Genomic DNA, 27,546 nt, shown 5'->3' with positions numbered 1-27,546 from the left:
CTTCTACTTTGTTTTATTTTCTTTCTTTTGTTCAAGCCTTGGACTTTCTCTGCGCGATAATATGGTATTATCCGACCTGATTGTTATGGCCTGAACTTCTGCTTTATTTTAATTTTTCTAGATCGAGTTAAGTGTACAAAGTTTCAAGTGCACAAAGTCAAAGTGTCAAGTGTGTTAATAAGATTACTATGATCAAATAAGAAAGGTTTATGTCAAGTTGAGGTGACATGTGAAAGCAAATTAAGCCCGAGGTATGATGGATGTAACACCCCGACTGATGGCGGATTATACATCGGGGCGCTACGAATTGTTTCATTACTCGTGACACTATTTGGGTGTCAATATTTGATAAATACATTTCATTGCGCATGCGCAGAACACACCATAAAGTAACATAAATCACATATCATAACTCATAATATTCAAATACATAAATTTGTCTTGTTATATTTTAAACTAGGTCCAAAGTAAAAGAAAACATCCTACGTGTCCTCGAGTTTCCAAAAGCAGCTACAGCAAACCTGAACATGTGTTAAAATAAAACGTCAACACTTGCGTGTCGGTGAGAAATCAAGTTTAATAGATATAAATAGATAATAACAAAGCACTGCGCGCAACATGTGTATAACTGGTGTTCAACATAGTGTGTAAACAGATTGTGATCAAGCCTAAATAGATCATAGCTCATAGTTCATAGCGTGCTCCAAATCGAGCAAAAACAAATAATCATTCGTGTATGTGCAAACAAACCAAGAAAATCGTAACAATAGGTCTCCCGTGTTCATCTAATGGATCCATGAAAACTTCGGAATAGGCCGATCAAAGCGGTTAATGATCAATACATACAAATATACAACACTAGTAAACGTCCATAACACATGGGTTTTGCGCACATAATTTCATAAACAAGTTTAAGACTCAAGTTGTACGAACACATGAACATCCCAAAACGTTTAAAATAAAAGGGGATTAGGTACGAGATTACTCACTTGTAAAATGTGCGTTGAAAGATAACGTAAGAACCAACTTTTAAACAAGCGAAAGTTAACCTATAAATAAGAGGTTATTGGTTTAACGATTGGTTTTTATGTCTTGAATATATGCAAGTCACTTAAACAAATTATTTTAAAAAAAATTATATATTATATATTTACCGAGATTTCTGGGCAGAAAAGAAGAGAAGACGGATTGCAAAGAGGGGAGTGGAGGCGTCGCTGAGGATCTTCGGCTGAGAGTAAGGGAGAGATTTTGGGGAGTGTTTAAGTGTTTGAGTGTAGTGTTTAATTATCCAAGAAATTAGTTTTATTTATAGGAAAACCCTAGGGAACACATCCCTTGAATTGGGGAAAAAGATCTTATCAAATCAAAGCAAAAGATATCAAAAGCAGGAGATATGATGGCAGCTGCAGGGGATGGGGACGGCTGACAGGTTACTGTTCATAGCATGGGAGGGGTCAGTCAAAGTACTGTTCAAGACATGGAAAAGAAGATTTTAAAAGATTATGCCAGTTACTTTTTCTAACAACCAAGAGGGTTGGTAAGCAAGCTGCGCCGAAAGCGACTTTTCGGACAGATGTCAGATCTGGCCTACTGTGCCCATACCTTGGCAGGTATAGCACAGAAGATAAGATATTTCAAAAGCATACAGGCTGGCTTAAACTGGAGAAAAGACTTAAGTGTCTAGCGCGAGAAGGCTTGAGTGCGCGAGGGCGAAGGCAGACAGAACAATCCTTAGCGCGCCGCGGGAAGAACTACAATCCTTAGCGCGCCGCGGGAAGAACTACAATCCTTTGCGCGCCGCGGGAAGAACTACAATCCTTAGCGCGCCGCGGGAAGAACTACCATCCTTGGCGCGCCGCGGGAACAGCTGGTCTTCACGCAGGCTTCCTTGTAAGGAGTCTGGCGCGTGGAGCTGCGCAGACATTCTTAGGCGGGAAGAACCAAAGGACAAGCAAAGAGTTAAGAGAAAAAGGGGTTCAAGGCTTAAGGGTTAAGCAGAGGGGCGGGACGGCGACAAGAGAGAAAAAAGGGGCGGGACGGCGGAAAGGAATTAATATTATTATCATTATTATTATTAGTAATATATATATATGATAAATTTATAAAGATTATAATCAAATTTAAAATCTTAAAATTGGATCCGAAAACGGGTACCTGGGTCGGGTCGGATTTGGGCAGTTGCCACAATGGAGTCTGTAATTTGTCAGATTAAATGGGGACCACAAAAGCATTGTGCCTAATTGTACCTTAATGTATCATGTTGACATCAAAATACTTGTTAAGTTTAAAGTGGACAAAATATATCTACAATCGACTTTGGGTTCTTGGCATAATAATGTCCAAATAGAAGTGTGATCTAGAACGTTAACAGATAATGTGATTCCATGTTGTGATCTTTCTCAGAAAAATAATTTAGTAAACGTTTAAAGTAAATATTTTTGATATATAATATTAATTTCATCTTTACTCCTATCTTATTTTTATTTTATTTTTTGTTTCAACTTCAAAATATTATGTATATATTTTCGTTATTTTTAAAATATATGAAAATGCCAAAAAGATTTTAAACTTTTATTATGTTCGTACATATTTTGTTAAACTTTGTTTCATTCAAAATCATGTGTTTTGCTGTCAAGGTCGTTTATGCAAAGTTCGTTGGAAATCTGGGACTTAAACAAATCATTTACAAGTTGAGAGACTGAAATTGGGAGGGTCTGTGAACAAATTCTTCTTTGACCCTCGAGAGGGTCTGTGAATGAATCTTATTCGTTCTAAGTTTTGTGCAGTTATACATGGACAGGTAGATCAAGATCAAGTCTGCTTGGAGTTGCAGATGTTGAAGCACTTAAAAGAAACGAGAACGTGAAAGTTGGTGGTTAACCTAAAAAGAAACTGATTGTATCTGAAGACAAGGAAAGAAACCAGTCGGCTCAAGAAAGTCAACAAAAGAAAATTAGATATCGAGCCTCCCGCATCTGATGTTTCTAAAATTTGCTGTTGCCGATCCTTCTCAGAAAATAAGATAAGAACTGGAAAATAAAGAACTATTCAAGTTCCAATCTGGTTCAAGATCCTGGATCAAGACAAGTACTAAGTTTCAAGAAACAAAGATGAAGCAAAGAACTTGACGAAGGTTCCTCGACATACTCAATCCTAGAGGGAGATTGTAGGGCCAATATTCTATATTGTTTTTAGGATTGTATATGTCGTTTTAGTTTGCTTTAGTCGGTGTAGTACGTACTCGGTACGTTTAGTTTGTACGTTTATTTTGTAAGTTTTGGAAAAATAGGGACCCTATAAAAGGTCACCTACCCATTTCTTCATAACAACTCTTCATTACTTCAAGAAATAAAATTTCTCTCTCTCCAAAACATCTCCTCTCATTTTCTCTCTTTTGTAATAACAAACTAAGATCCAAGATCCGAGTGTCGTTGGTGATTTCCGCTAACCAACAACACGGATTGATCCGAGTCAAGTCTTGAGATCCATCTAGAAGACCTACAATGTCAGATTGATTTTAGGTTAGGTTGCTAGATGAGGATCTCTTGGCTGCTTTATGGAGTTACCTCTAGAAAAGGCTGACATTTTATGTTAATTTGTTTAGTTGGATCTAGACTTTGTTTGACTTGATTTCGTGTTTAGTCCGAATGTTTGAATGCTTTCTGTTGCTAAGGTATTATTTATTTCTAGCATTGAACTATTATGCTTATGAATGGCCAACTTTTAGTCCTCCCGGGTTTGGGTCTTACAATCGGCTTTTAAGGGTGTTATATGAAACTTTATTTTTAAAGGAAACTGCGGAAAAGAATTTCAAGACTGGAAAAGTGAACTATGGATATTAAAAGTGCGGAAAAGTGAACCTAAGAAAGGGGTGTCATAATAAAATTGTAAAAAAGAAAGAGATCGCTTTTAACGTGGTTTGCTAACGCTTATTGCAACATTGCCTTCAAGATCTCATGACAATTTAACAATTTCATCGTATTTGTGCGAGCTTCTGACGAACACACATAAGTGAGAATCTAAATGCACGTTTCAAGATTCTAGTCGTCAAGACAATATCGAAATTGTTCGGTCACAAAGAAATTGTAGAGATCTAAGCGATTAATATGTTATGATTCATAAAAAGTTAGTCAAATAATATAAACACTCGATATTTGAAGATTTTTCTAAAAAATATATTCCTTATATTATATTACCACAAGTGGAAATTGCAAGAAAGAGAATAACTTGAAAGCCATTTCTTGTCCAAATAATGCAAGGGAATCATGTAAAGTGCCAAAGGGAGGCATTCTTAGAATTTATAGCTTGTGAACTGTTCTTTGGTGCATTGCCTCCATCTAAGTGTGTTAATTTATAATATGTTTACTTTTCATGTTGGAGTTAGGATAGCATAATTTACAAGACATGGATCGAGTAAGAATATTAAGGTGCTGTTTGTTTTTGCAGACATAAACTGTCTGCAAGCTGATTTCATCTGTTTTCATGTCTGCAACTGAAGATGTGGTCTGAAGATCTGCAAGCTGAAAATATAAGACTGTTTGTTTTTATAAGCTGATACTGTCTGCATAACTGTCAAACTTATCTCACAAGATAGAAGTCATTTATTCAAGTTACATCTAGTTTTTAGTCTTTGCTTGCCATGCCGATTTGGTTTTGGTGGGTGGTGGAAGGTGGTGGTGGTGGATGGTGGTAGTGGCGGCGGACGGTGGGTAGTGGCGGTGGATGGTGGTGGTGGACAATGGGTGGTGGTGATGGATGGTTTTGGTTGGTGGTGGACGGTGGTGGTGATGGATGGTGGTGGTGGTGGGTGATGGATGGTGGTGGTGGCGGTGATGGATGGTGGTGGTGGTGATGGATGGTGGTGGTGATGGATGGTGGGTGGTGGACGGTGGTGGTGATGGATGGTGGTGGTGGTGGCGGACGGTGGTGGTGATGGATGGTGGGTGGTGGACGGTGGTGGTGATGGATGGTGGGTGGTGGACGGTGGTGGTGGCGGTGATGGATGGTGGTGGTGGTGGCGGTGATGGATGGTGGTGGTGGTGGGTGATGGATGGTGGTGGTGGCGGTGATGGATGGTGGTGGTGGTGGCGGACGGTGGTGGTGATGGATGGTGGGTGGTGGACGGTGGTGGTGATGGATGGTGGGTGGTGGACGGTGGTGGTGGCGGTGGATGGTGGTGGACGGTGGCGGCGGGGTACGGGGGTGGTGGTGGCGGCGTACGGTGGGTGGTGGTGTTGGCGGACGGTGGTAGGAGCAGTGGATGAGAGGGTGGCTGCAAAGGTTTTTTTGTGAAGATGTTTTAAGCAAGATTTCCTTGCTTTTCTTTTAAGATGAAAGAAGATAACTTCAGATCTGTTTTAAGAAAAAAAACAAACAGTCTTCAAGGGTAATGTCTGCGCGCCTGCAGACATTAGCTCCCTTGAAGATGTTTGAAGAAAAAACAAACACCCCCTAAATGAATTTAGTACACATGCCATTAAATATTTTATTAGGGGGTTGGTGTGGGGGATGGGGGGTTCAGAAAACCCCTGGGTAATCACTTTGCTGATCATCAACCCCAACGTCGATGCTTTGCCCCTTGTTTGTGGTTATATTCCACATGTTATAATACCCGATGCAAGTAGGTGAGCTCGAGAGTGTGTGTGCGGAGGAGAGAGGATATTAAAATGGCATAGGGTAGTTGAAAGACAACTAACGTAATTAAAGATAGTGTTCTAAGGTAGTCCAGGGCAATTGATGAATAAAAAGAGATGACAGTACAACATTGGTGAATCTAGGGTAGTCTAGAGTAGGCCTGTAAATTTAGAACGTTCGGTGAACTATCGTGAACCGTTCGGCGGGAAGTTCGTTTATTTAATAAACGAACGAACATGAACAAAAAATTTGTGTTCGTTTAATAAACGAACGAACATGAACACATGTTCCGTTCGTTCATTTGTGTTCATGAAAGTTCGTTTATTTATGTTCGTTTATGTCTGTTTATTTATGTTCGTTTATGTATTAATAGAAAATAATTAAATATTATCTAGATAGTTAAAGGTTTTATATTTGTTAATTTGTGTTTATTTAAGTGTTTTCATTTAAGTTCGTTTATGTTTGTTTGTGTTCATTTATGTTTGTTCATGTATGTTCGTTTATCTTTGTTCAATTATGTTCGTTTAGATTTTAAACAAACAAAAATAAATGTCCCTTTTTAAATAAACCAACATGAACATAAATATTTGTTCGATTAAGTGTCCGTGTTCTTTTAAAGTTAAATGAACGAACACGAACATGCCCTTGATTGTGTTCATTCGATTCTTTTATAGGCTTAAATTATTCGCATTAATGAATACATCGGTCTCAATCTCTAGGCTCTGGCGATTTTATTTGTGCTTCGTGAACCGTTCATGGACACATTAATTTCCTTAATGAACGAGCACGAACATAGAATCCCGTTCGCTAAGTATTCGTGAACACATTATTTTCTTAACGAACGAACATGAACAAGGCCTTGTTCGTGTTCGTTCGGTTCGTTTACGGCCCTAGTCTAGAGTTCTCCTAAAGAAGCACCCACTCCCCTTATGTTTAATTTAAATGAATTTAATATACATGCCATTGCATAAATAATTTAAAAGTGGACATGAAGACTAAAATAAACAAAATATAGAGTTTAATGTAGCAATTGAATTAGTAAATGAGATTTTGGAAGAAAAAAAGTTATTTTTTTAAATCTGGTTCAACCATTTGGTCCAATTCATGGTGACCGGCCAGTCGGCTCAAATAAATCCAACCTAACCGTTTATGTCACTCCCAAGGCGGGCTCAACGAATGTGAAAGCCTAAATCGATACAAGATTTCGTGGCCTTTTCAACCATTTGGTCCGATTCATGGTGACCTGTCGGCTCAAATAAATCCAACTTGACCGTTTAATGCACTCGACTCACTCCAAATACATGAAACTTTGGTAGGGATGAAATTTGTTAACAAATGCATGGAAGGTTTATCTAACCAAGATAAAACTTATTAGAAAGGTTTATCTGAACAAAATGGCATTTTTCCTACTTCAGGAATCTCATTCCGAGGAGGCCATATGCAAAGACACTACCAAAAATGTCTTGTAAAAAGGATTAATATTTCATTTGGTTATATGGGTCCCATACTTTAGAGCCTTTTGGCAAGTATATAAACCCTTCGTTCAATCAAGAAAATCACCAACTCAATATTGCCATATCCTCTCTTCTTTTTCCTCACAATATCACACATTCTCAAGGTATTTTCTTCTTTCTTTGGAGATTGACAATTTCAATGCTAGCTTTTAAATGATATGAAATGTGATGGTTCTTTATTTGGTATTTTCAGGTTATAAATCAACCTTACAACAAGAGAAAATGAGCAGTGGAGATTGGATGTGTGCTGCATGTCAACATTTGAACTTTAAGAAGCGAGACGCTTGTCAAAGTTGTCATTGTCCTAAATTCGCCACCCAGGATGAGGTGGCGTTTTATGGGATGAATAGAACGAAAATCTTAGCCGGAGACTGGTATTGCGCCACATTCAACTGCGGGACACACAATTACGCGAGTAGGACCGCATGTTATATATGTGGTGCACTTAGAGATTATGGTACCATGATGGCTGCTCCAAACGCGTATGAGTATGATACTAGTGTTGTTCCAGGCTGGAAAACCGGAGATTGGATTTGCAATAGGTATAAATAACATTCTCAAGTGAAATAGATTAAGTTAATGTGAAATGTTACTTAAAATCTTCGTTCATATATTGTTTGATTTCAAGTAGATTAGGCTGTGGACTGCACAATTATGCTAGCAGAATGGAATGCTACAAATGCAAAGCACCAAGGAGTAATTGAGGTAATCAAGTAAAACTTTTATTTTCTAAATTATGTTTTCTGATTAATGTATTTAGATTGCAACTTTTTTATTTTTATTTTCAGGATGCAAATGAATCTTGAGGAAGATAATCAACCATGTGCCTCAATGATCATCTTTTTTTTTTCTCTCTTTTCATCATAATGTAACCTTGTACTTTTTTTTTTTTGCTTCAAAGTAAACTAGTCTATGACATTATGTTAAGTTAAATGATATTGCACTGGTTTTATATCTTATTACATACAATTTCGATATATGTCTTTTGGACACATTTAGGCGCAGCTAACTAAAGAAATTAACTTACAACTTAGTTTAAATGAGCAAGTCATATGGAATATTTTGATTAAATATTAGAATGAGTACAAGTTAAATATCTAATGATGTATTTTTAAAACATTTTTTTTGGATTGGGAAAATTTTGAGTCAAATTTTGTCATATTCTTTGAAAAGATGCAAATTTCATGCCAATACTAGATTCCAAAATGTCATGGAATTTGAGGAAGCAATTTCATGCCAATCTTAACACATTTTATTGCCAATTTCATGCCAAAATTTCTTTAGAACTCCATGCCGATTTCTCGTTCTTTAGTCACAAGTTGAGCCGCCACCGTTCTTTCATAAACTAATGCTTTAATAATCTTTAATACTTTAATTACACCATTGTGGGTGGCTGCTTGGAATGTCTTAGGTTAGAGATCACAAAGGATGTAAACTATTTGGGGATTTTGGCATTAAAAGAAAATCCAAAACACTAGCACTCAAAAGTCAAAGGAAGTGATGCAATGAAGAAATTGAAGTGAGCTACGGGTAAATAAAAGAAAAAGGAAGATAATATATAGAGATGTCAATCTGTCATGATAACAATTAAGAAAGACCAAAATCTTGAACTGAAACGAAAATTTATTAGAAATAAAATGGGTAATATGAAAAAGAAAACAAAAACCTAACGAAGCGATAGGAGTTGACGACGCGGGAAGAAATGCTACAAAAAGTGGCGGTGACAGGCCGCTAATACGATCCTATTATATTAATAAGTTTATTACTATTAAGTTATCTTTTATTTAGTTTCCTTATTATAGTCAAATTATGTTTTCTTATTTTTTTTTTACCTTTTTCTATTTTTTCGTCTTTGTTTTCCTATATATTGTAATCTCGTTATTATTAATTTGGGTCTATTTTCTCTTCTTCTCTTGTGTTCTTGAGAGATTAACGGTTGTCTCGAATAAACCATAACAACCGCCCTGCCTAGGTATTGAATTAAGTGGCGGCTATGGTTTCTATGTATATGTGTGGCGCGGTTAAGGTGGTAAAGAGCCAGGCCACTGTCCATGCCATGCAATATTATTAAAGACTTAATTGATACAAATAAACCTAAATAATAAAATATTTCAATACAATGTAGAAATTTGGGTGATTTTCTCTTAACAATTGTGATCCTGATAATATATCATGACTGCAAGTGGAAATAGCAACAACAAAGAGAATAACTTAAAGCCTTTCTTTACCCAAATAATGCAAGAGGAATCATGTAAAGAGGGGCATTCTTGTGATTTTGTTTCATTCATTGGTACATTGCTTCCTTCATCTAAACCTTTTTTCTAAGTTTAATTACTTATCATGTAGGAGCTAGGATAGCATATGGATTAAGGATTTAAGACAGATGGCAATAACACAAAGAAAACTGAGCCTATTCTTTAACTGAATAAGAATCTTAAATGAATTTATTTATACATGTTATGCTATATATTCATACAAGATTTTATGATCTTTAACTGATACTCATGTTTACATTTAGGCTATAGAACATGCCGTATTAATGGTTCACCAAAATTGATTTCGAAAAACAGGGCAAACGTCATAAATAACATAAAACTAACTAATTTAAAACAAAATATGGATACGAACTTGAAAATTTGACACAACCCAATCCTAAAAATCATGTCAGACACGTGAACCCGAACACGAGGCGTATATTTGCAGTTGAGCATGGAAATAACACTTATTAGAAAGGTTTATCTTAAACTGAATGGCCCTTTTACTACTTTTGGAATCCCATTCCAAGGAGGCCATATGCAAACACACTACCAAAAATGGCTTGGAATAAATATTAACACTTCATGTTCTTTCATGGGTCCCATGCTTTAGAATCTTTTGGCAAGTATATAACCCCTTCAAGTTTCAATCAAAAAATCACCAACTCAAATATCAACATATCCTCTCTTCTTTTGCTATTTTGCTTTCACCAGTCCTTGATTAAAACATAACACATTCTTAAGGTGTGTACAACATTAAGAAATTGGCATTTACAATGCCTTTAAATGAGATGAAAAATAATGTGATGGTTTTGATTAATATTCTTTGTTATTTTCAGGTTATAAAACTTAACAAAAGAAAATGAGCAGTGGAGATTGGATGTGTGCTGCATGCCAACATTTGAACTTCAAGAAACGTGACGCTTGTCAAAGATGCCATTGTCCTAAATTCGCCACCCCAGATGAGGTGTCATATTATGGGACGAATAGAACGGACATCTTAGCTGGCGACTGGTATTGTGCCACATTCAACTGCGGTACACACAATTACGCAAGTAGAACCGCGTGCTATATATGTGGTGCCCTTAGAGATTATAGTGCAATGATGGCTTCTCCTAACGCATATGGCTATGATGCTAGTGTTGTTCCAGGCTGGAAAACCAGAGACTGGATTTGCAACAGGTATAATTAAGATTCTCAAGTGAAATAAATGATTAAGTATATGTGAAGTGTTACTTAGTCTTTGTTCACATATTGTTTGATTTCAAGCAGATTAGGTTGTGGGCTTCACAATTATGCAAGCAGGATGGAATGCTACAAATGCAAAGCACCAAGGAGTAATTGAGGTAATTAATTTAGTAATATTTTCGTTTTTTTAAAATGATGTTTGTGTTTTGTTAGTTTTTTTTTTCTTTTATTCTTTTTTGATTGATGTATAAAGATTTCTTTTTCTGTTTTTACAGGATGCAAATGAATTTGTGGAAGATAAGCATGTGCTTTGATGGCCATTTTTAATTTGTTTCTCTTCCTTTTTATATGTTTGTCTCTCTTGTCATGTAGTCTTCTAGTTTTTTCTTTCTTTTCTGAAAATGTTAGTTTGTTGGGTGTAATCTCCTCTTACATGAAGTTTATGGAACCTTACAAATCTTTTGTTTGTGCATGCACGCCTCCCCCCCCCCCCTCTTTTTCTCACCATCGTGAGGCACTCGAGGCCGAGCAGCTAAAAATTCGATTCAAATATATCAAGCTTAAACAAGCCCGTGCACAAGTTTGAGCTCTTATGAATTGAGGCTCATTTGATGAATGATCTTAAGCCTAAACTTCATATATCAAGCTCAAACTAGCTTGCGAGTCCAGATGAGCCTTTTGCTCATATAATTTTTATCAAAGTATTATATATATATATATATATATATATATATAATTAAGATAAAATAATTAAACAATATATATTACGTTATATATAAAAATAGAACTATAAAGATATTAATTTAAAAATATCTAAAAAAATATAATTTAGTAATAAACGAGTCGAGCACGAATTTAATAATAGAGCTCTATACGAGCTCGAGTTCGAGCTCTGTTAAGTAAACCGAACAAAGCTCAAGCTCTGACGAGCTTGACTCGACTCGACTCGTTTACATCCTTATATATGTGTGTTTGTGAATTGTGATTGTGTGTGAAAATATTTAAACACAAACAACGTACTGTTAATGTTCAAAGATACTATGTGGAATTGAAAAATATATAGGTTACACAATTATTATCATAAGTTCGCAGTCTTTGTTGCATAATTATTTATATATGTTAGCTAGATGATTATTATGTGTAATTAGTCATATATACCGCGCAATGGTTTATTATTGTATGTAATTAATTGGTTATATATATATATATGTATATATATATGTTGCGTATTTATTTAACCTTGCGTCATTGTTCACCTATATGTGTGTGTGTGTGTTTGTAGCAAAGAACACACATGTATGGCGACATCTATAATTTGGTGACCTTCGGTCCATACTAGAATACGAATATTAACTGTAGAAAAACAATACTGATGCTCAGATTGGATAGAACTCCAAAGAACCAATTATGGACCACCATTCTTGAAGCATTTCCCGCCACATTTTAACCCATAATTAAGCTAATGACAAATTGAAATTAAAAGTATCCATTGATTCAGGAGCAATATATACAAATTTATTCCCTAAGAATCCGAAGACACAATAATGCTTCAATAATTTGCATGCATGGAGCCAGAACCAAATGCTATTTTTACCCATTTTTATTTTATACATAACTGGCATACCCATTCTCATTTTTTTCCATAATAAATGAACATGAACAATGGCAAAGCCTAAACGAAAACACGCCAGGGTGGGTGGGGGTGACCCAGGCCACAAACTATACTTCGCCACGTGCCTAAATAACAAGGACTTTATCTATAGGCTAGCTTTTGAACATAATCCTAATATATGTAGATAATGAATAGAAATAATTGTTCATTTATTTCTTGAATGAAAGCAATGCTTTTCTAAAACATCCTGTTTAGGCTTGAACCAAAATAAACACATTTTTAAAGGTTCGTTTAGACGTGAATGAAAGTGACACAGATTTTTTTGTACATTGTGCCTGGTGTTGTTTGCAATGTTTGATTAGTCTTTTTTTTTTCTTTTAATGTCATATAGACAATGTATATACATTTTTCAAATTGGAGCAATTACAGGAGGATCTCAAATGAGCTTTTAACTTTTATGACATATAAACATGAAATGCTTGTAAGTTTAAAGAGATTATATAGGATCTCAAATGTTCGGGAGAAATAAGAGTTGATCTTATAGAAAAACAACGCGTGTCGGATAAAGTTATTTATTTATTATAATATGGATTTGTAACGATTGCTTTCGTTGGTCCATATTAAAAGGCTTTGTATAGTTGCATATTCTTCCCTAATTAGAGAGTTGACATTTGTTGAAACAAATGCCCTACAATTTTTCGATCTCTCGCGATGTGCTCTAATATTGTTCTTATGCATTTCCAATACAAGTCAACTAAATTAAGTTTGTTCCCTTTCTTAATCAAGATGAATTATTGATTTGAACATCACTTTATAATCCTTCATAGATTCAAGAACAAAAGAATAAAATAAGAGCTTTTATAATGGACCAAAAACGCTCCAATCTTCAATAAGAATATAGTGTTCATAAAGGTAATTCTATAATTTTATAATAAGAATATAAGTTGTTACGGTTGGTCTTAACGATATGATATTGGCACACGTATCTAGCTATGGTGACGTGACAATGATTGCTATGTTACATGTAGTTAAAATATGTGTCAGTTATGAATGATAGCTAGTTAAACCTTATTTAGAAACTCCACAGCATCTGGGATTAGGAAACTGAATGTATCAAAAACAAATGGGATAAAGGCGTATTGATTGCTGGCAAAAAAAAAAAAAGAAAAAGAAAAAGAAAAAAAAACAATATACTATATATCAGTCTTTGTTTAATATGAATTTAGTTATATGGAATAGTTTGATTGCATGCAGTCAAATGAAATATATTGTGATATATTTTTAAAATGATTTTTTGGATATGTATCAATGTATGAAACAAAATTTCGTCTTAAGTTTTGTCATATTCCTTTGAAATGGTGCAAATATCATGCCAATGGTGTCACATTTTCTTGCCTATTTCATGCCAAAATATCTCATGAAATCCTTGCAGGTTTCTCATAATGCTTAATTAGCACCATGTTTACTTGCATCGATACATTTGGTAAAAGTGATTTTCATGTCCATTTTTTCAATGTTTTAGTGAAGATTCGTTGTTCATGTGTTTTCTAAAATAATATTCTAGATGATGAAACTTTTGTCATTGGTTGGTGATTGTTGTAATCTTGGCGTTTAGTACATGGCGTTACCACGACAAAAATATAAGTATCACCGAAACAAAACCCGTTTGATGGATACATGAAATCCCAATAAACAGACGACAACGTAAATATATAAACTTGAATATCGTCGGACCTCACAAAATAAATTTTCTTTTAACTTTTTCCGAATTTTGCCGATGAATCCAATGAAACCCAAAATAAAATTAACTGTTTTGTCTGAAAATTTCACGATAACTTTTGGTGATTAGTCAACTCGTGTAACTTATATTTTATCATGTAACTAGTTTAAATATACTGTTATAGTCAACTCGTTTTGAGAGAGTCCCGAGATCAGTCACTGACAATCAAGTCAACAAGAATACATTATGTTTGTAATGTATGAGCATGTCTATGTATGTGTGTCTTCAGATCCATTGACACGCGAGTGATGGTTCTTATAGTCTCAGGTTTGAAATCTTGCACAATAGGGTTTTCCTATAGTAATGGGTTTTCTCTTTAATTGTGTTTCAAAGTAAGTTAGGTCTGAAGTGTCAAAATCAGTATTAACGGTTAACGGTTGATATCTCGTCTTAAAAAGGCTCACTTGAGTATCGAGGTAGTTCTAATTGTTCAAAATGGGAGAAGAAGCAAAATAGATTAAATCCCATTAACTTGACCTTTGCTTAAGTTCGATCTTCTATTGTTAAACACTAAATTATTATTTCACTCTCTATGTGTACACTATCCCGTATAAAGGAACCAAGATGATATGTATTTAGCATTGGTCTTAGATGATATCAAGAAACATTAGAATGTGAAAATCTGAAACATCTAAAATGTAAATATAATAGAGAATTCCGACACAAACAAATATATTTTCCGACAACTTTATATATAGAACTTATCTAGAAAATCTAATCTTTCAATTTTACGACAGGTAACCGATAGATTGTTCATGGTACCAACAAATACCATATCAATTTGGAAGAAATATTATCTGAATCTTATCAGCATATCATGCTGATAATATCCATCGAAAATGTTATAAATCAGATCAATAAGATTGTCACTCGTTTCATTTCAAGTGTTCAATAGAAAAAAAGACACGTAGTTTTAAATACGTGTGGCTATTACATTTTGATACATTATAATGATTAATGATACAAGATAAACTTGAAATATTGTCTTATAAATAAATATTTTTTTAAGACAAACCAAAATAAAAGGATTAGCATTGTTCTTTTAGAAAAAGAATAAAAAAAGGAGAAGAGGGATGAAAAAAGGGAGTGCCGCATGCAAACTGTTAGCTGACAAAGTGACCCAAAATTCATGAAGAGTCTTTTTGAATGATGAAATCATAACATCCTCCACTTGGATGCTTCATTATTTTGTTTTGACTACTGTCTTTTTGGACTCATACAATCTAGTAAAGTATATATATTCATAATCATTTTTTTAAATTAAATTTAAATCTATGTTGTGTATAAGTTTGTAGTACAAATTAAATTAAAACTGTGAACTAAGTATTTGATTTAATGTTTAATTACTTGATAAATTAAAGAAAGCTAAAAGTTGGCAGTCAAGTAGTTTGAAAACAAATTGGTATGGTTCAGCCGGCTTAGGATTTATACAGTTTGATAATTTTATGCGGTTAGTCTTGTGGTCTAATGGCATAGGGGTAATATTCAAGGCTTGAATTTTATTGTCGTACGTTTGAAACATGACTCAAGCTAGTTTACCTATAATGATGAGTTTCTTCATTGATGGTATTCTTGGATGAGCCATGACTAGAGTGTTAAAATTAATAGACAGTTGACATTCCGTTTTAAAAAGATTCACTTGGGTATTACCGTATTGGTGGTAGTTTGAAAATTTGGGCTACCACTTTTATAGATGTTTTTTTTGAATTCTAAGATTTTAATTTTTTTTCATGATTGAGGAGGTAAGTAATAATGGTGATCACATGAATTCATGAGAGAGAAAAAAAAGAAAACTATAATGAGTTGCCCCACACTTTGCAGCTACAATTTGCTCATATAATATGAATTTAAATAAAAAGTATATGCAAGAAATCCATGACTGCAAGTAGTAAATATTCCAAAAAGTGCTTTGTAATTTGTTAATCACATGTCAATGATCTAACTTTTTCTCAAACTAAATACTTAACATATGATTTTTTTTCTTTTCTTTTGTTTTTTTTATAAATCAACATCGATACAACTAGTTTCTAGCTCTGCGTTTACTTGTGTAAAAAAATTGAACTAGCTATACGTAATTATAATATAGTCTTTAAATCATAGATATATAATGCTAAGGTATGAACATATAAATGGAATGTATTTTTAGGGCTCGGGGCTCCTATAGATTCAATAAAACCTTTAGTTTACTAGTTTCCCACTAGAACATTCTATTTGTGAACGAAAAAAACAGTTGCGAGTCAATCACTAAAGATTAAACGAATGCAATCACCGGCCAGATCCTTTTTATCAAATCTAATTTTCCTTCATGCGATAGAGCATTGTTATAACGATTTGTACTCTCATGTATGTATTAACATTAAACGAAGTAAAAATCGAAAATTAACAACCAAAAAGCAAGTCTAGCCTAGAATTAGTTGATCTTTATTTACATACATATATCTTTATTCTAAAAGTAGTCAAAATGATGAGTAGGGATTTGAAATGGTGCATCTCTTTGTTTCTTGCTCATGAGCTTGGGCACCACAACTACTCTATTTCTCACCTTCATCATCTCACTTGGGACCTCTGGGGGCCTAACTGACCTAATCAATGCCCAATTAACACCCTTAAAGAACTCATGCTTTTTAATCTCTATGGAACTCTTCAAGCTGCCAATTCTTTTTTTAGGGTTCTTCACTAGTAGTCTTGCAATAAGATCTTGCACTTTCACCATTTCTTCATATTCTTTACTTGTACTCACACCAATTCCTGGAAAACTTAGTGGTTGCTTCAATATGTTGATGAGTGTCTTCTCATTGTTCTCACCCTTAAAGGGTGTGATCCCATATAATAATTCGTACAAGAAAACCCCTAGGGTCCACCAATCGACAGCACTCCCGTGACCTTGGCCTGAGATCACTTCGGGGGCCAAATACTCGTGGGTTCTCACGAATGACTTTGATCTTGCGTTTAGGGGTTCAGCCACTAACTCAGTGTTGTATTCTTGAAACCTGATTGTTTCAGTGATTATGGTGGTTGGAGGGGTGCATTTGGTTCTTCGTAATGAGAAACATGACGTTAGGACAGGTTGTATTGGGGTAACACAAGAGGGTGTTGAACATTTTAGGTTATGGTCATGGTCACTATTATCGTCGTGGTCAAGTTGTCTAGATGCGTCAGGTTTAGACTGAACAAGTTTAGGGACAACGTCGCATTTTAATGACAGATCAAAATCTGAGAGCATTATATGACCATCTTCTCTAACAAGCACGTTTTCGGGCTTAAGATCTCGATAAACTATGCCCATCATGTGAAGATACTCTAGGGCTACCAACGTTTCCGCAGCATAAAACCTAAAATGATTAGAAAACATATATATGTTAGCAAAATAACTCAACATAAAAACTAAAACTATTTTATAAAATTAATAAATTGTATTGTCTACAGTAACGTAGACGTAGTTTCTTCGCATATATAAGAAACATTTTATATGCATTACAGAATATAAACAATTTTATTTAAAAATATCGTAATCATAATAATTCAACCATAGATCCCTCGTAAAATACGAAGCTGATTTACAGTATATAAAATAAAATCCAACAGAATTTTTCTTTCTTTTTTTTTTCACACTAATATAGATAATAAAAAAAAACACTGTTTATTTTGCATTCATAAATACTTCTACAAGCTTATACAATTTGTACTATCAGCCATATAATCATTTTACTTTTACGATACTTATACTATTTCTCTTATTTAAGAATTCTGATTATAAGACTTTAAGGTATATATAAAGACAAAATTAAAGAACAATACAATGGACATATATTTAATAAAAGCATAATTTCATGTTATTTTATTCAATAAATTTAATATTATACAAGTTTATATATATCCTTTATAAATGTTGCTTTGTTATATCATTTTCGGCCTAAAATCCTAAATCATCATCTAACATATTAAAATACTGTAAACCACAATCATTCCTGTCGAACGCAAACTACAAATTTTATTAAGAGTAAACTGTGGTCTCGTCCATGTGTTTTGTCTAAATTTACGGTTTTAGTTCAATTGTTTCAAATTTGTGATTTTCGTCGTTGTGTTTTCATTTCACTTGCAATTAAACCCGAATTCACTAACCCCGTTAGGTCTGGTCGTTAAACCCATCAGCGTGTCCTACACCTGAGGGGCAGTTTGTTATTTTTTTTCCCCAAATAAACCCCAGTTCTAATTCGCAAGCCCCTCACGTGAGGAGCTGGGGTGTATTTTGGGAAAAAGGGACAAAACTGCCCCTCACGTGAAGAACACGCTGATAAGTTTAACGACCAGACTTAACGAGATTAGTGAATTCGGGTTTAACTGAAAGTGAAATGAAACCACATGGACGAAAATCGCAAATTTGAAATTATTGGACTAAACACTCTTTTATTAATTACAAACCTTCTAAGCAAATAATAATAATAATAATAATAATAATAATAATAATAATAATAATATGTTTACTTACTTGGCTGATGAAATCCTAAAACGTTTTGCCGGCTGCCTTTGCCGGGCAGCATGCAAGTCACCACCGGGACAAAACTCCATAACCAAACACGAATAATGTGAAGCATCAAACTCGGCATAAAGCGTCGGTAAAAACGGGTGATCCAAACCTGACAAGATCTCCTTCTCCATCTCCGCTCTTTGCAACTTTTTCCTAATAGCCAACGCCTCCCTATCCACCACTTTTATCGCATACAAGTTATTCGGCAAACCTGCCACTGGATTCCGGATTTGACACAAGTACACGTTCCCTATGTCGCCTGACTCGACCCGTTTCAATATCTTGAAATGGTCTAGACTTACATGGCCACCTTTTTCACTACGTAGACGATTTATGGCCTCCCATGCAGCTTGGTTTGCCTTGTGTGGTTTGTTAGAGCAGTCGCTGAATACTGATATCCGGCGACTGCTGACACTAGCGTTGCTCGTCCAGCTCCTGCTGGAGTCTGGCATGGTGATGGACGAGCAGCTGTCGTAGTCGGATTGATCATCTCTTGTTATGGTTGGCATGATCATGGGGTGATGGAAGAGAGAAATAAGGAATGGGAGATTATAATTTGTTTTCCGTGGTTTTTTATATATGTATAATGTGTATGTGGGGAGACAGGCTTTTAATGAGAAAGTATTTTTTGTTATTACATTATGTTTATTTGTTTATTTAGTGGCTCCAAATCTACTACCAGTATATGAATATTCAAATATATTCAAAGTTTTGATAGAAAGAAAACACATTACCAACAACATTTTAATTGTTACCTACTAAATACTTTAACTTTCACCACCATAACTTATTAACTTATTTGTCAAGCAAAGAAAGTCACCTTTTTAATTGGTTTGGAATGCATATACTCCGCTTTTAAGACCCTTTGTTATGGGCGGATCGAAAAGGAGCGGCTTGGGTTGGGACGGTATGGTGAAGATACACATATATATAACATGGTAAAAGGGGTTTAAATCGTAGCGGTGCGTTATGAAAAGAGGTTTGAAAACCCCATTTTCTACGTGGTGATGACGTGGAGGGGCGACGAAGCCTCTCCAGTCTCCACAGTGAATAGTCTAAAGGTTGGACGCTGTATGTTTTGAAGCTTGGATCAGCTGTTTGTTAACAATTATTATTATTACTAAATTTTTATTTTCGAAATATTCATTAACAAACCTTACGTTTTTTAAATTTAATAAAAAAATTATTTTTTTAAAATAATTTTCTTTTGTCTAAAATCACCATAACTGAACCATCAAACTGTAAACTATGAAAACCAGTCGTCTCACCCAACCCGACCGGTTCAGTTTCTCTTTTTCAAAACCACTGTTAGTGATTGATCAAAAACTTTTGTTAAAACCAACTGAATCAAACCCTCAACATGATTGCCAATACATAAGACAATTATTTAACTCTTTCAAACCATTTCAAATTTTCAATATATCCCTAATGGTAATCACTACATGCAAGTACATGGGATTCCATAGTTAAGTTTCAAAGTATGGAATGGATTTAGATGCAATTGAGGTAGTCAATTAATAATTTATTAATATTTAATAATTATGTAAATATATTATTTTCCACCGTTTGAAGATGGTCAAACGTACCCTTGCAAAAGTGAAAAAGGCACCTCTTTCCAACGGTGGATATAAAGGAGAGTGTGCTTTTGATCATTTTTATATAGTTAGCCATAATTGCAAGAGATATCAAGCTGTAAGAAACAAAGATGCTCATGCCCACGGATTTGCCGTGCAACATATTAATTTTTATATAATTGTTTTACTTCATATATGCATATATATGATGTCTCTAGACTCTAGTATATGCATATATGTCGATCGGGAAGGTTTTGACTTGGTACCAAAAGCGCAGGGTGATGATCATGTCGGTACTGAACATACCCCAATACCACATTCCCACCCCGCGACCATTTCCAAAGACAAGCATGGACTTTAATCTTCTTATGGATATGCTACGTGTATCTTATTATATAATACGAGACTGATTACCCGAAACAATTTTATAGTGGTTTACCCACATCAATATTGAATTTATTAATATGTTATAAATTATAAGGAAAGCTTATATATATATACTTTAAAGATGTTAAAAAGTTTTAAAGTATAAAATTGATGTAAGTGTAGTTAAATATTTTACGGAGTTAATTATACGGATTGTTCCTGTGGTATGTTCATATTGCAAGTTTGATCCCTATCTTCGAGAAATTACGTCTATGGTTTTCAATAGTTTGTAACCGTCTGCACATGGATTTTTCTAAAATGGACGGACGCTAGTTTTTCCAGTTAAGTGGACATAAAATGACTAAACGACCCTTAATGATTTCACATAATAAATCTGAATAAAACACAAAACAAAACCTTGTGATTTGAGAAAATGGTAGAAGAGAAGAAGAATTTGGTTTGTGATGGAGGGATATTGTGACACACAAAAGAAAACAACCAAATGAACACAAAAATCTTCTCTTTTTAGCATTGACAGGATATATGTCATCTTATGTGATATTCTTTGATTTGTTTGTTTGTTTGGTTCACTTTGTATATATGACACTACAAAATCTTATCCTTTCCCACTTTTGAGCTGCATCTTCTTCAGTTAACAACACACACGTACCAGAAAATGTCGTGCTTCAAAGTGGCATTTTTATGGGGACCTTCAATCCTCCATAACATATATGTCCCATACATTCTGGCCTCACAACCCCACCACCATCAACCTCAACATTTAGGAATCAATATTCTACATCATATCCTTACCAACTAGCATATCTTTGCACCTACCTAATTGTCTCAACAAACAACATTTAGTGAATAGTGATCTATATGTTGTGTGTGTGTGTTTTTTTAACTTGATCAATAAGAGGATAGTTTAGGATCTTTTCGTACTTTCTTTGTAGGGCGTTTGCTGTTAGGTTTGTGAAGGCCTTTTGGGTTTAATTTGGTTGACATTTAGAAGACAAATGGGAGCGACGCATTTTCTTGAGGAGGAAAGACTTGTTTATGTTTTCAACTTTTCATGGTCCCTATAAGTCATTTAAGCCAATTGTATCTTTACACACACACACACACCGTATCATTGTATTTTAATATTTGTATAGAACATATAAAGAAACCCTCATTGCAGCATGTTAACGTAGGCCACCTTGACTAAAACACTTAAAATTCACTTGTCTAGTTGTGTGTGTGTGTGTGAGAGAGAGAGAGAGAGAGAGAGTTATTCCGTTATGTGTTGCTCCGATCGATACCTAAAAGTTGCCACACAAAACTTAACTACTTAAAGGTTGGTATTCGTAAACCTTGGCATCTCATACCAATTGATATTGTTTGTACTTTGTATATGAAAAAAAGCTTACAAATTTGTATTTTGTTGCATGAGTGGTTGGAAACTATTCATGAGCTCACTTGCAATGGATTGCTCAGAAGACTGAAGTCCACTTCTGGTCTTATCCATAACCAATGTGTTGGGCCTCGTTTTGTATATTAATTAGTCTTTTATATTGTACTTAGTTTGGGCCTGTCTTTGTTTATGTTGTATTGGGCCAAAGGCCACTTGTACATAAAGCTAATTGGGCTATGTTATAATAGAGTATGTCTCATGCCATACTTCCCTATAAATAGGAAGCATGTGCATGAGATAAATAAGCTTTTGTAAAACAACTCTCATAAGACTAACCTGTTCTCTCAAGCTACAAAAGCCGAAATAAACTAACACACTATCACAAATGTTGCACTCTTATGTCTACGTTTGATGTGTGATTTGCGTGTTATAATATTAACTTTTGGCTCTATTTGAAAAACATTTAGGGACCAGAAAGAAGATCTTTAAAGCTAGGTTTAATCTTTGCAAGATCTGTCTGTAAAATGTTTACACCTACAAATCTTTAAAGGTTTGATTTTTTTCCCTACTTTATACGTGATAAAAGGTTTTGAGATCTAAAAACAAGATAAATATTTACAGCTTTGATAGATCTTTGGTAGGTTTCTTGTTGCAAAACATTTGAGATAAACTATACTATAACATAAGTTGTAAAGTGCATGGTACTGTGCATGGACCTGTAGCAGAGGGGGCATTTAATTATGGGCTTCACTTTCTTTAATTCTCTTTACATTTTTTCATTTTAACTTATCCTGAAAAAATATTTATTTTATTCTTTTACTTGAATATTTTGTCAAAATGTTAATTTCTAGATAACTAGTTTGACCAACAAAGTCAAAAATTAGTAACTAGTGATAATAAAGATTAGAGGCTGAACATTCTTGTTACATTACATGTACTTGTTTAACTTAAAAGTGTAAAAGTGAATGACAATCACTGTTACGTTGGCATGGGAGCTGTTACTAGTGTTTCTTTCAAAAAACACGTAACGCTTTAACTAAAAGTATAATTTTTTTGAATAAAAATTATAAGTTAAGAGGCGATTGGTTAGAAAATAGACCGGCCCCTCACACCCATCAAACCCATGGTGCCTTCGCCCTTTGACGCCCCTCGCGCCCTACATGTTTCGGCGACTTGGATGGAACGTCACCTGATTTGTTTTCTAAGTTTGATTTCTTTTTCTTGAATGAAAAAGAAAACACTTTTAATCTATTGCTTGAAACAAAAATACCTGTTTTTAACTAAATATGTATGACGATAAAGTCGTAAAACCACTTTTTGAGCTAGGCCTTTTGTAAGGTTGTCAGTTAGAATCTCGAGTTTTTCGGGTTTCGTCCCACGGTATGTTACGCTAGAAAGGTTAACTTTTATGGTGGCTCAACGACTTTCAAGTGACAGTCAACGATATGATTTCTCGGGAGAATGTCCAAGCCAAACTATAAAATTGATGGGTCCAGTTAAGACAGCATAGTCTATTAGGTACAGAACGAAAATCTCAAATTAGAAAAAAAAAAAAAATTGGCGTCAAAAGATAAACCCCAATTGAGAAACCTCACGGTAATGGCTTCAGCTGCCGACGGCGGCGGCGGTAATGTAAATATATCACCGCTGCTGCGTACGTTAGCCAAAGGGGCAGCTATAACCATAGGTGGCATCTTCTCCATCACTGCAATTTCATCCACATTAATCACTCTGCACAAAAGGGTAATTAGCACGAATTCTTGTTACTTGATTGCTTAATTTCACTTTTTAAAGATTCAATTGGGGAAATTAACAAGAAAGACCCAATTTTTTTCTTTCGGGCTTTTCGGTTTTGGGTTTTTCAGGTTTTTTGCTAGGAAAAAGTGACCCGATAATGGACCATTTAAAGTTCGGGTTATTCGGGCCGGGTTAGTTCGGTTTTCGGATTTAGGTGTAAAGTGGTTTTTTTTTTCTTTTTTTCACAAAATATCATCAAAATTCGGAGTTGTCGGGTTCGGCTTGTTGATTTTTACTAAGAGTGTTTTTTTTTTGGTTTTTGGGTTGGGTTGTTCGGATTTTTTGCTAGGAACATTTAGGTGTAAAATGTTTTTTTTTTCTTTTTTTCACAAAATATCATCAAAATTCGGGCTTGTCGGGTTCGGCTTGTTGATTTTTACTAAGAGTGGTTTTTTGTTGGTTTTTGGGTCGGGTTGTTCAGATTTTTTGCTTGGAACAAGTGACTCGATAACCGACCCATTTATTCGGTTCGAGTCAGTTGGGTTTGGGTTGTTCGCTTTTCAGGTTTAGATGCAAAATGAAAAAAAAATTTCCGACAAAATATCAAGGAAATTCATCATGCTACTAAAAAAGTTATCATATTTTTTGCTAGGAACAAGTGACCGATAACCAACCCATTTATTCAGTTCGAGTCACTTGGGTTTGGGTTGTTTGCTTGTCAGGTTTAAATGTAAAATGAAAAAAAAAAAGGTTTTTTCCCCACAAAAAGGAAATTCATCATGCTACTAAAAAAATAATCTTCAAAATTTAGACATCATTTGACAATATGATATGATAATGCTCAAAAGTCCCAAAACAAACTTTAAATTCAAAACTTAATATTCCAAATACCAAAAAACTCCAAACCAAAACACATCTTAAAAAATGACTAATGTTCGGGGGGTTTTCGGGTGGGGTTGTTCAGGTTTTTTGCAGAGAAAAAGTTACCTAATAACCGACCCATTTAAGTTTGGCTTTAGATAGGGTTCGGGTAAAAATGACAGCCCTAATTTTTACGAAGAATTTGGGTTGTACCTTTCCGCTAATTACTTGTGCTGCGAATGATTTTATTATTATTTTGGTGCAGAAACAAATTAGATCATCATCATCTATGGTGAAAAAGAATGCAAGATCATGTGATGCATGCAAATCAACAGGATTTTACATGTGTAAATTATGCAAAGGCAATGCTACAATAGAGTGGTCTCCATTGTATGATCCTGTGTTCATTAATCCATGCCTTTGCCCTACTTGTGATGGACATAGGTATATTCATTTCCATCTTCGAGAAACAAAAACTCCGTTAATATTAGGCGTGCAAACGAGTCAAGCTGCTCGTGAGCTCTTGGAGCTTGGATCAATAAAAAGGTCTAGTTTCTTAGAGCTCGAGCCTCAAATAAAGCTCATTTAGTTATGGGAAGCTGGTTTAGGCTCATTGAGCCTTGTGTATTAGTTTCACACGGCACAACCGAGCTCGAGCCAATCTTAGGCTCGTTTAAGGTTTCTTCTTGAAATATATAAAATAATTACAAACGAATATAAGTTAATTAATAAATAAATAAATCAGCCGAGCCAGAGCTTGAAAAAACAACTCACTAGCCGAGCTTGAGCTCTAGAAAAAGAGCTCGAAACAAGCCGAGGTTGAGCTCTTGTGAGTCAAACGAGCCGAGCTCAAGCTTTAGAAAAAGTGCTCAAAACGAGCCAAGATCGAGCTCGAGCCTAGTCGAGCTCAAGCTTGGCCCAGCTCGTTTATACCCCTAATTAATATGTGTACCTATGACTCTTATTGCCTTTTGATTAGAGTCAAATGAATAGTTGTTAATCTTCAAATTACATGAAAGTTATGTTAAATTTTGATTTGGAATGAAAAATTTTGGACTGTCTTTATCGGGACGAAATTATTATCATATAAAAAAAGAGAAAAAATGTAAATTAAAGTGGATAGTTGACGGTGAAATTGTTAATGTTAGGCGTGCAAATGAGTCGAGCTGTTCAAGAGCTACTCGAGCTCGGATCGATAAAACGCTTGAAACAAGCCGATCTTTCTCGAGCTCTACCCGAGCCCAAGCCTCTAATAAAGCTCATTTAGTTATTGAGCCTGAGCTTGAGCCTTGTATGGGAAGCTCGTTTAGGCTCGTCGAGCTTGAGTGTTGTGTATTTCTAAGTTTCTGCACAGCCGAGCTTAGCGCTCGTTTAAGATTTTTCTTAAATTAAAAAAATAATTACAAATGTATATACATTAAGTAATAAAAACAGAGAATAGCCCGAGCTTGAAAAAACAACACACGGGCTGAGCTCGAGCCTAGTCGAACTCGGGCTCGGCTAGGCATGTTTACGCCCCTAATTAATACGTGTACCTATGACTCTTATTGACTTTTGACTAGAGTCAAATGAATAGTTGTTAACCTTCAAATTTTACTGAAGTTATGCTAAATTTTGATTTGGATTGAAAATTTTTTTAACTGTCTTTTTCGTGACGAAATGATTATAATATATATATAAAAAAGAAAAAAATGCAAATTAAAGCGGATAGTTGACGGTTAAATTGTTGTTTTGATTTTAGGATTCAAAGATGTCTTAACTGTTTGGGGAATGGATTTATTCAACAAGCTAAAGGTATGTATGAAAGATTGGTTGAAGACTTGAAGTTACATGTATGTTGACTTTTGTGGTCAACTGGTCAATTTTTATTTTTCAAAATTCATTTGGATTCTTTAGAATACCAAGAAACTGAATCTTGCATGAAGCTTCTTTACAAATGTTATAAACAAGTAAAATGTTACATTTAAACTATCAATATGGATCATAATATTATCTTTAATTTCAAACTAGCCTGTTTGACCATAAAAGTCAAACTTTACATTTTTGTTAATTCTGTGAGGTAAGATATGTTTTATTGCTTTAAATTTCTTGCAGCAGATGACTAAATGCGTTGGTGCCTGGATAACGGTTTCATGGAAGCTCTTCTCTATTGGCGTGTAAGGATTCTCTTCGGTTTTGATCAGGCTGCAAACGGGTCAGTTTAAGTTCAACGTGAGTACTGAGTACATGACGGGTTAAGGCTAAGGTTTCGGATTCATTTGTATAGCTTAGTGAGTGTTTTTCTTTCACATAGCTGCGTGTAGTAAAAACAAATTTGATTCAAGAGTTAAATAACTCGAAGATTACCTATAAACAAGGTTGGTATTGCAAAAAAGATAAATTCTCTCATTGATGGTCATCGGTGACCGACCGGAAGTAGGCCTTCTCCAAGAATCTCTTAAAATTTTGGGGCTCGAAACAACATAAAAGGGCATTTGAAATCACATTTTTACCAATTTGGTCGCATTTTCAATGTGCTAAATAATTTGACAATTTTACCAATTTGGTTGCATTTTCAAAGCTCCAACAACAACAAAGTTTTTTACATAAAAATAAATACACCGCTAACGGGATTGAACCAATGACCTTTAATTTCATACACTACCACTTCTTCCATTGCACCAATGATCCATTTTGAAAATTTATGTTTTAAAACAAAATTCAATATAAAATATATATAATTTTTTTAACAATTCTGGGCCTCTCCATTTTCGTAATCATGCAAATAACGTGATTGCACTACAAAATATTTTCCAACTAGCGCTATAAGTGGCGTAATAAAATGACGCTACTTGTAAATTGTAGTGTAACTATAATTACACTAGTTCAAAAACGTTGTAACGTAATTACGATAATTACCAACATGCCACTCCGGCACACCGTGATTCTCTCATTCTCTCTTTACACTTCATATTTGTGCATGATCTCGACTCCAAAACAACATATTGTTTTTGTTTTGTAAATATCATTCTTTCTAACTGAAAATAGACGGGGTTAGAAAAAAAAACTAAAATTGCAATTTTGTGACCCGATGATCGCCTAACTAAAAAAGAGCTTTTTATGCG

General features: G+C 34.7%; 1 protein-coding gene and 2 long non-coding RNA genes across 4 annotated transcripts; 2 read left to right on the top strand and 1 right to left on the bottom strand.

Annotated features, from left to right (window-relative positions):
• The first annotated feature begins 7,364 nt into the window (after positions 1 to 7,364).
• Positions 7,365 to 7,977, top strand: LOC143556200 (uncharacterized). The gene is made up of 3 exons (XR_013139344.1): positions 7,365 to 7,690; positions 7,780 to 7,853; positions 7,937 to 7,977. It is a non-coding gene; the product is annotated as an uncharacterized LOC143556200 (long non-coding RNA).
• A 1,948-nt stretch (positions 7,978 to 9,925) lies between these two features.
• Positions 9,926 to 10,952, top strand: LOC143556199 (uncharacterized). 2 transcript variants are annotated; one of them, XR_013139343.1, is made up of 4 exons: positions 9,926 to 10,147; positions 10,243 to 10,585; positions 10,676 to 10,749; positions 10,867 to 10,952. It is a non-coding gene; the product is annotated as an uncharacterized LOC143556199 (long non-coding RNA). The 2 variants fall into 2 exon arrangements; XR_013139342.1 differs by having other exon boundaries at positions 10,243 to 10,749.
• A 5,375-nt stretch (positions 10,953 to 16,327) lies between these two features.
• LOC143556198 (protein kinase PINOID 2-like) lies at positions 16,328 to 19,020 on the bottom strand. Its single transcript, XM_077045592.1, has 2 exons — positions 18,473 to 19,020; positions 16,328 to 17,315 (listed from the first exon to the last, which is right to left on the bottom strand). The coding sequence occupies exons 1-2, from the start codon at positions 19,018 to 19,020 to the stop codon at positions 16,430 to 16,432; spliced, it is 1,434 nt and encodes a 477-aa protein (XP_076901707.1). The 3' UTR covers positions 16,328 to 16,429.
• Positions 19,021 to 27,546: the final 8,526 nt, after the last annotated feature.

Source organism: Bidens hawaiensis, unplaced genomic scaffold, assembly GCF_021521415.1.
Source record: "Bidens hawaiensis isolate Kalapana, Puna unplaced genomic scaffold, B.hawaiensis_p1.1 tig00018484_1, whole genome shotgun sequence".
Classification (NCBI taxonomy): domain Eukaryota; kingdom Viridiplantae; phylum Streptophyta; class Magnoliopsida; order Asterales; family Asteraceae; genus Bidens; species Bidens hawaiensis.
This window is presented reverse-complemented; position numbering and strand designations above follow the sequence as displayed.